General features: G+C 32.2%; 3 protein-coding genes across 3 annotated transcripts in view; 2 read left to right on the top strand and 1 right to left on the bottom strand.

Annotated features, from left to right (window-relative positions):
* The window catches only part of LOC106104369 (fumarate hydratase, mitochondrial-like), a gene marked incomplete in the record, with an annotated part of 7,524 nt that extends 7,254 nt beyond the window's left edge, over positions 1 to 270 (top strand). Inside the window, 1 exon segment of the mRNA XM_013284405.1 lies at positions 7 to 270.
* Positions 271 to 1,011: 741 nt separating this feature from the next.
* LOC106104351 (RUN domain-containing protein 1) lies at positions 1,012 to 3,691 on the bottom strand. Its single transcript, XM_013284384.1, has one exon. It carries the CDS (start codon positions 3,516 to 3,518, stop codon positions 1,884 to 1,886), a length of 1,635 nt encoding a protein of 544 aa, XP_013139838.1. The 5' UTR covers positions 3,519 to 3,691; the 3' UTR covers positions 1,012 to 1,883.
* Positions 3,692 to 4,523: 832 nt separating this feature from the next.
* Positions 4,524 to 10,041, top strand: part of LOC106104345 (hormone-sensitive lipase) — a 13,520-nt gene continuing 8,002 nt past the window's right edge. Inside the window, exons 1-5 of the mRNA XM_013284376.1 lie at positions 4,524 to 4,727; positions 4,805 to 5,092; positions 6,077 to 6,234; positions 8,474 to 8,660; positions 9,045 to 9,284. Coding sequence (XP_013139830.1) covers positions 4,805 to 5,092; positions 6,077 to 6,234; positions 8,474 to 8,660; positions 9,045 to 9,284 — 873 coding nt within the window. The 5' untranslated portion in view covers positions 4,524 to 4,727. The remainder of the gene's footprint in view (positions 4,728 to 4,804; positions 5,093 to 6,076; positions 6,235 to 8,473; positions 8,661 to 9,044; positions 9,285 to 10,041) is intronic.

Genomic DNA, 10,041 nt, shown 5'->3' on the forward strand with positions numbered 1-10,041 from the left:
ACATTTGCCGACAATCCAAGATATGCCGATTTTGAAAAAAAAAACATTTCAATAATTGTACAAGTAAAATGTAACTTCATACATATATTTAACTAGACTATGACTGTGAAATACTGTTTTTATATGTTTTTGGGTATATTCGCAATGTGTCAAATGTGTAAGTAAATGTAAAGTGAAGTTTTCACTATTGTCAACTATTTGTATACTTTAAATATCGTAACCTATGCACACGAATAAAGGAAGTTGAAATAAATTTGTAAGAGTTTACAAGTATTTAATGATTTTTTCATAGTAATATTGAAAGTAAATGTTTAAACGATTGTAATCTGACAGCATTTATTGCATAAGTCATATAAAATTCATTAAAATGAGCGTTTATTTATTAACTTAATTGTATGTTTGTCTTTTTTTGTTCATTCGTCCAGTTATTGTTGGAATGTTTTTGTGCCGAATGTTTGTTAAATATTAAATAGTGATATTTTTATATTTGTTTTATTACATAACCAAATTATTATACATCTGGTAAATTAATACATATAACTAAGTATATGTGAAACAATTTCCATTTGCCAAACTAGTAGTCTAATTGTAGTCCCTTCCGACCCCTTTAAACCTTTAATGGTCATAAGGAGCTTCTATGTTGGGAAATATATTCCCTCTTCTGGTCAGATTCTATTCTCTATTGCATGTTCTTTATGCACCTGACCTATTCTATTACTGTAATAATATACAATAATTTATTTTTGACAATATTTCAAATAACTTTGCAAAAATCGAGTTTTCATATTTATTAAAAAAATTACACTACAACAAAGTGTTTTTAATTAAAATTACAATTGTAACAAAAATCCAATTTTACTTTTTTTGAAATTCACTGAAAAAAAAAACCATGGAGCAAATATCGCCTCTTATAAAGGGTTAATAAATAGATGGAAAGACGAAGTGGTGTTGACAGAGGAGTGGATGCTTAGGAAGGGATATATCCTTTTTGTGTACAATAAAAGACTCAGACATGCTTGAACTACTATATTTGCGATATTCATAGTTTAATACTATAGTAAGTGTATACACTTTGTAAATTCTTTGGTTTACCAGTTTGGAATGTATACAAATTCCACAGGTGAAAATTACTAAATTTTACAGAATTACTACATAGTTTTTACATAGTTAGCTACAAATTGTGAGAATAATCATTAGGTACACCTAAATAAATACAATGTAAGGAATGTAAAACTATGGAAACATCACAAATTATCAACTTATAAAACAATTATTTAGGCCAAAAGACACAATAGGGAACCATTATGCATTTTTAAATTAATAGATAAATACTGTACTATTTAATAATGATTAACAATGTAACTAACAATGACTAAAAGTCATATTAAATTAATCATGTGGTTAATTTAAAAATAATGTACAAGTAATATTGTAATAGAAGCTTACTATTATAAAATTTGGTTATTTTACATAACAAACTAACCTAAAACAAATAGCTGAGTTCAAAAAGCTATCAAAAAATGTCAAAGCAATCTTTATTTACCAAATTCCTGAAATAACTATAGTTACTATTGCAAGATCTCGACTCTAGATTTATTAAAATATTCAATTTTGATACATATTCAGGACTGAAAGACAGTTATTAAAGTTAATAATTGTTCCATTGGCAGTTTTTGATATGACCTAGTGTGTTCTTTGGTTTATTTTTCACTATAAGATAATATCAGACATTAGTTGTACATTGGTTGTCAGATACATATTGAACAATTTACATCTAAAGAAAACCTTACATTAAAGTGGACTAGAATGTTTTTACAGATCTACAGAATAAATGCACAGTACAATTGGAAGGCATACTGACTGTGTAAATTGTACTCTTATAATTACATAAATACATCTTTGATATTTTGAAATTGCTTCACAGCTAAATCGACAGGCAAATCAAAATTATAAGGCGTAAGACGATCTAAACTTTGCAAAGCATCCTGAAAACCTGTGTTGACTATGTAGCTAGTGGAAGAATAATATGAATCAATCAGGGACCTACTTTTTAACATAATATTTAGCCACATTACAAGCTTGTGGGAATTTAATGCAGCGCATACAAATGCTTTAAAATGTGCATCATAACTTCTTTTATATGGTGTATGTGAAGCTATTATACTTCCTACATTACTTAATAAACTTTGCTTATTTGTAATAGCGGTACCTCCCACTATATCTAAGTTAAAACTTTGACTCAGTTTTCTAGCCGGAGTGGAGTTAAATCTATCTCCATCATTCAGTTCATAATAACGTAAAATAAGCTCCCAAATATGTAAATTACGTGACATGGAAGACCTGCGGACGGGAAAGCAGCCAATTATTGGTACCAGAGATGTAGAGTCAGGTCCAATAAGACCATGTTGTAGTAAATCCCTCAAGTTAATAGCTAAATGTCTCCTCACTGCGGTAGTCAAGGGCGCATCATTTATAACCACAGCCCCTTCCTCTGAATCACTGTCATAGCTGTCAATAATTGAGCTGGCCTGCCTCTCTCTGGATACTAAATGAAGTACAGCATCAATTGACATCTCCAGCCTAGCTCTGAGGTTGCCCCAATGGGTAACATTTGGTGATCTCTTGTCAAACTTTTTATGACTGTTTGGAGAACAACCAAACTGTGACACTGTAAAGATTTGTATCAATGTTGAAGCTTTCCTCATTAGGTTAATTGTCTCCGCTTTCAACTCATCATTAACACTGTTTCGAGTGAAGTTTTTCTCAAATGATTCAGATTTTCCAACCTTCTTTGGTTCCGGTTTTGTTTTTCCATTGCTGTTCAAGTCTTCATTTTTTATTAATTTTATAAACTTTTGCATATCTTCTATATGAGTTTGTAGTTTCCCGATTATTTCTTCTTTAGAAAGTTGTTTATCAGCATACTGCCTTACAGCACAGTTTATTTGGTGCCTCAATTCATCAGCACTTAGTGGCTGGTGGCAACCTTCTTCAAGGCTGCGATCTATTTCACTTCTCAAATGTTCTATCAATGTCCTGTGGGTACTGTCTCCAGATTCTGATTTTGGGTCTGTCGCAAAACGTTCAAGTTCTTTTAGCTGTGACTTGAGTCTTTCCACGAACTGAGATTGCTTAGAGCGTTGTCGTTTCATTTTTCGCTCTAACTCTACGCATTCATTACAAGTTGTTTCCTCGGCGCTACCTTGAGGTGCGGTCCTTGAATCCGGCACACCACGGGACGTAAACTGTTCAAGAGCTTGTAACATAGAATCTTTTTCTTGCGGAGGTGCTTTTAGTATTTGCCTCAAGCGAAATTCGACCTGCGCAAGATGAGATGTAAGAGAGAAAACTGACGACGATAGAATCTCCTGCTCTTCTTCCAATGCGTGTATTCGATCACCGGACAATTGTTCCGGGGTAGCTTCGTCACAAAGGTTTTCTTTCGGCGCCCCGAGTGGCTCACATCGGGGTTCCTGCCAGATCGGTATCTCACCTTCATATTCACAGGCTTCGTCCATTTTTGTTGGTGTACTTTGTCTAAATCATGCCACAATTTTTTTTTGGAAATTAGACATATTTTTGGTCCATAATATCGATTAGGTCAAATTAAAACTGAAAACACTGAAAAACCAAGGAAAACTCAAGTGAATGACATAGGGCACACCAAAGAGAGCAGAGCATATGAGTATAGTCCCACAAGAATATTATGGCACCTTTTTGACATTGACAGAGGGGCGCCTCTGATCGTTTAGGGTTAACAGCGAGGTATTATTACCACATTTGAGGGAAATTCTTGCGGTATAAAATTGTCAGACAGCCAGTAATTTCCTTATTGCGGAAATAAATAAGTATGTTAAAACTAAAATCATTGTGTATTTCATGTCATGAAGGAAATACTTCCAGTTGCACAAAACACGTTACAACTAAAGTTTCGGTCACTGCAATTTGAAATGACTAGATAATAAAACTACTATCTGAAAAATATTTATAAGTAAATTGCTATTTAACCGTTTTTTGAAATTACAAAACTATACATATTATACAGGTGTCCCCTTGGTTTTAGGGCATTTCTTGAGTTAACAGACACAAGATGATTCATATTTTCAAATGCAACTGGAGTCCCTTACTTCTCCGCAATAAAAATATCTCCCACTTTCAGAAAAAACTTTCTTATACTACTTTTAAACACTTTCATAACTTTTTTCATGGATTAATATTAAAAAACCCACACAAAATGCTTAAACTCTGACACTCAATTTTCATTTTTATTTTAATAAATTTCCGGATGCCAAAAGACCTACGTACCCCTTTACTTAAATGTTTGTATTCGGCGTTATAATAGTTAGTATAGTTAAAATAACAACGATGGTCATTATAAAATAATATCTTTGGATTTATTAAACGATGTATGAAAATAAAACTTCAACTTCATTTCCCAAAAACAACCACCATATTTCTGAAAGAAAAATAATGCTCAGCTGTCAAGATGATTGATTTGCTATTTCAATAACTTGACATTTAGTTTTCTTTTCACAACAGAATAGACGTGATACTAGAAAATTGACTCAAATTAATTCATAAGCTAATTTATTCAACTAGAAATCAAAAGTCGTGAAGTATTGAACTGAATTTTATTCGTAGTTTACTTCTAGTTTTGCCAGCCCAGTCAGTCTACTTACTAAAGTATTGTAAGAGTGATACAATGATATTTACTTCAAGAATATTTTGTAAATACATTCAATGTACTTATGCTTTTATACATCTTGATGTAACGCTTAAAATATATTATATTCTGTATTTTTAGATGCGGATTAAATTATTTGAACGCGGGCTAAAACTTGCGACTGGGAATTGGAAAAAAATGATGTCTTTCCCAGAATCTCCCGCGAAAGCCTCGCTATGCTGCGAGGAAAATCAAGAAGGTGCTCCCCCTACGTATGCTATGTATGAAGCACTCAAAGATTCTTGCCAAAATAACGCAACATACTTTCAACCTGATGACAGTGAAAATGGTCAAAGATTGTACCAAGGTTTCATGACTTTAATTGATCATATAGACACAGTATGGCCACTTGTTGATCATGTAAGAAAGGTGAGTGATAATTTGTTTTATACTTGTAGTCTTTCATATGTTCCCATATTTTTAAAAATAATTGTGTACTGGACAATGTGCATATTATCCTGAATGTGGAAACACTGTTACTAAAATACAATATATTTTAAAACTGTTTCCTTGATGTTTAAAATAAAACAAATTTCCAAATTAAAACAATCTGTAATCTCTAATTGAAATAGTTAAAATATTAACAGTGCAAAGTACAAAAATTTACATATCATAGCCCCTTTACATGTAACATATGTTGCAAAAACAATAAACCATTGCCATCTGTTTTACTCCACATCTGCACAATATGATATAAGTTCATAATTAAACTTTGATCTCACTTTATTTTAGCCTATGTCATGATTCAGACTACATCTACTCTTGAAAATGAAAGACTAGCTATCACCCACAACTCCATCTGCATAGAATTAATAAACAAAAGTAGTATCAGTTGCCTATGTTCTCCCAGACTTTATAGCTGTGGCTAATTTTATTAAGATTCATTCAGCCATTTAGGCTGCAAACACTAACAAACATCCATCCAAATGCAACAACACTAAACTTAGCATTTATAATATTAGTAAGATGTTAATATTAATAGGAACCACATGACAATAACTTTAACTTAGATGTAAAAACTAGACATGTGCACATCTTACTTTATTATAAATGCAAAATTTTGGCTGAATGGCTGGATGTTTGTTAGAAGATTTCTCCAAAAGGCTCAATATTATGACATTTGACATGGATGTAGAATATAAAAGTCTGAAAGAACACATAGGATTCTTACTAAATATGTTCTTTTTTTATTTCCGAGCTAACAGAGTAGTAGGCTACTCCTAGTAGATTTATAAATTTAAAAATGGTGAGAAGTGTTTCAGAACTATGCCTAATATAAATCTATATTTTTCCTTCTGTGTTATAGTTGTGATTTGTAATGTTTTTTTTTACATTTTCCAATTTTTGTTTTAGGTAGCACCACTTTATGATTTTGATGCAAAGTCCCCAGGCAATGGGTATCGTAGTTTTGTATCGGTTGTGGACTCATGTGTTCTGCATGGCCTGAAACTTAGCAGACAAGTTGGTGCAGGAAGGGATGCACTGCTTTTTCGTAAGGGATATTTTGTAAAGTAAGTTTTACATAAGCATGTTGGTACTAATTTATTTATGGCAAATATTGCTGAGTAAAGTTGCTGTCTATATCTATACTAATATATAAAGCGGAAAACTTTGTTTGATTGTAATGAATTCAAAAACTACTGGGCCAATTTACAAAGTTCTTTCACCTTTAGAAAGGTAACTTATCTGTGAGTAACATAGGCTATATTTTTCATTTCTTTTTATAATTTCCTTAATTTCCCGCGGACGATGTCGCGGGTAAAAGCTAGCTATACAATGTAAATGTAAAATGTTTTTCAAAAGTAATCTTAGATTGTTCAAACTAAAACTATTTAGTAATTTACATTGCAACATTTAATTATTATATTAAACTAACAAAGATGCTAGATTCAAAGGTTAATTGATTCTATTTAATAAAACAGACTATAATTAATTATTATTACATCAATTTTATTGATTTGTAAGTTTAGAAACAAAGAGTCATTATTCATTTAATATAATGTGTAAGTTAGATGGCAATTATATGTTATAAGAAACTTGTTGACTGCTGTAAGTGAGGCTAATTAGTGATAACATGCAATTTTGTATGCATAACTAATAGTATGAACATTGTTTATTCTGTAAGATAAGTTTTAGCTAAATATATCAACATTTTAGCTAATTTAACTGCAAAGTAGTGTTAAATAGTGTTAGGTGACTGAGCAATATTCTATCGTTTGGTATTACTGTTTGGAATGTACAAGTAAAATTTCCATAACTTTTTACATTACATTCTCTTGGATTTTTTTCTACCACTGGCTGATAGAGGCTGAAATAGCTTAAAAATGACATCACTGTTAGATATAGGAACACAATCCAATATTCCTATCAAATATTTTACATGTTTGATTGTTATCAGACAATTTACAATTTTTGTATCATTTTATATCTGTAGTTCTTAAATTGTTAAGTTTTGTTAATAACAGACTTAACAATTAATTGAACAATTTTTAACACTTAATTGATATTGAAAAGAGCTTGTTTTTAATACCTTTTTGACCAACTACCTTTTTTTTTTTAAATTAACTACCTAAAACAACTACTAAACTACTAAATTCGTCTGTATGTTTTTTTTTTCTCTGTTGTACTTCTTAGGAATATATTCTCATAACCAATTTTAGTTCAATTTGCTTGGTACGCATTTTGCAACATTATTTTGTAATAGGAAGACAAAGTAAATCTGTTTAATTTCCGTATATTATAAATAGATTACATCCGCATCAATTATTTTAGTATTCCATTATCTTTGTTTATGCTTATAATTGTTATCCATTATTTTGTCTATCATTGTTGGATATTTCGTAATAACTGACCGATTTGAATACTGAACTGATACCGCGATAAAATTGAACCGATGCCAGAATCAATGGAATGTCAAATGGATTTAATTGTGTCGAAACATGTTTTTTTTCTTGTTTTCTTTAATTGTTGTAAGTGATAAACGAGTTGTACTATTTTGATACTGCGACTAATGAATCTTGAGATTGTTGTAATTTATGTTACTTTTACTTTTGCTGCCAGTACCAAGCTACAAGGAAAATTTAAATGTACATTTGTTCAAAAATCATTTACATAGTCAATGAATAACCTTAACAATGTCTTTAAATTATACTAATTGCAACACAAAGTTATAAATAGCGTAGTCAGACGTAATAATAAGCGGAAGTCTACAAACAATACTCAAGGTTTTTAATAACATTGTGAAAACGTTATTTTTTTACTTATAATTTTAAGTGTGTTTCGTTGCTCTTTGCGAACACGCTTTTATGCTGACGTCATATTCGACAATGGAAATTGCAAGGAAAACGTTGGCAATCGCAAGTCATATAGAAATTAGTAATACAGTTAACCTATAATATACCTACGTATCGGAACGTTTTATTGACAATCTTTGCCAAAATTGACGACGAGAATTGTTCTAATACAAACGACTTATATATGACTTTTATGAGGTTTTGGAAATCCTGTACTTTCCTATTGAATCTATAAGAAATATTCAGGTAAATATGCTACTAGTTATGGACTATTTCTAAGAATAAGACTGTTTATTTTCCTATAGAGAATTTTTATTATCTATAGGAATATAAACAGACAAATCAATTTACTATTGTTTATTATACGAAATAGACAGCGCCAAAAAGAATGACCTTTGCTAACCCCTTTGTCGTAACTTGTTAAATTATTTGCGTAGACAATAATTATTTTGTCTAGAGAGATCGAGTCATGCGGGCAGCTGTTAGCGTCTCTAGGGACGTGTCTACATCATCTACAAACGCTACTATCGTGGGCGCCCCCTGGCGACCTGTTTCCTACGGACCAACATTCACCTGAAGAACTATTTTCACAAGCAGATACTATCAATCAGTATTGTTTCTACGGAAGATGTCTTGGTTTTCAGGTAATATATAGTTAAGCATAGTTCTAAATACCCATGTTTCTTGATAATTTTATGTTGTCCAAAAAAACAGTATGTCATTTTTTTATTCAAGAATAGAGCTTATCTCCTTTCTACAAGTGTATGCTTTAAAATGTTTTTTTTTATATAGACATGTATTGGTGAAATATGTACCGAAAAAGACAGAAAACACAATGACATTGAAAAAGTTATAAATACAATAATTTGAATGCTTCCTTTTTTCTAATTGCTTGAAACCTAAAAACATGTGCAAACTCTTTGCAGTTGGTAACTAATTTCGGTACTCTGTTGTTGCGACTGTCCGTATCTAGTTTGACCATTTCTTAAAGTAAAAAAGTCTCTGAGGTTATATCCTCTGTACCCCAGTTCACGCCGTCAATGCGGGGTATACTGAAGGGCATCTCAATCTGCATGGCGGGTTTCTCCGAAGCGTACTACAGCCACGGCAACTTGATCAGCTCGGTGTGGACAGGCGGACAGTACCTCATCGACCCGGAGATGAGAGCGCGCAGGATTGTCAATATATCGCAGTCCGCTAGTGTCGAGTTTTGTAAAGCGTTCTGGTTTCTCGCGGAAAGTGGTAAGTTTTATTTACTTCTGAATTTTTAGAGTCTGTTCATATGGCTGTTAGTTACAGATTGACATCCCAGACCAAGATGACGACACTTAAATTCTAAAAATTTAGTGTTATACGATTAGATAGTACTCGTTTGTGATGTAGCCGAATGGCCATTAGTTATCCGGTCCAATGGGGGAGTTACGGGCTATCAAGCGCTGAAGTTGGTAAAGATACACCTAAGTTCACTTATTTTCACAAAGCTGATTTTCTCCATATGTGTTGGAGACAACTGTAAGAATTACTAAACAAATATTGGCAGACAATTTCCGTGGGCCGTTTTCGAAGACAGACGGTTTAAAGTTTAATTTCAAATGTCAAAATTAAATGCATAAATTACACCAAAGACTTTTGACGTTAGCTAATAATTATTGTTACTATGGTAATCTTTTTCTGATTATATTGGCTTGTAGTTTTGTCCCTTTCCCGTGCATTTTCTCCCAATTTATTTGCCCCCTAAGTATAAAAGCTTTAATATGCAGTCTTAAGCATGTCGAAATTATAGAGCTTTTTATTAAAGAAAAAAAATATTATCTTCCCTACCTTATCTTACTGCCGTAGGGTCGCCGAGCCGGGTTTTCTTCCGCCAAATAACTCTATCATCCGTCATCTCTGGCATCACTCCCTTCTTAATCATGTCACCTTTCACGCAAGAATTATTACAAAATACATTTTGCCCGAGACTCCGTCCGCGTGGAATTAAAAAACAAAAGTTAGTAGCCTATGTGTTCTTCCAGACTATCCTCT

The sequence above is a fragment of the Papilio polytes genome, unplaced genomic scaffold (assembly GCF_000836215.1).
Source record: "Papilio polytes unplaced genomic scaffold, Ppol_1.0 DF823688.1, whole genome shotgun sequence".
NCBI lineage: Eukaryota > Metazoa > Arthropoda > Insecta > Lepidoptera > Papilionidae > Papilio > Papilio polytes.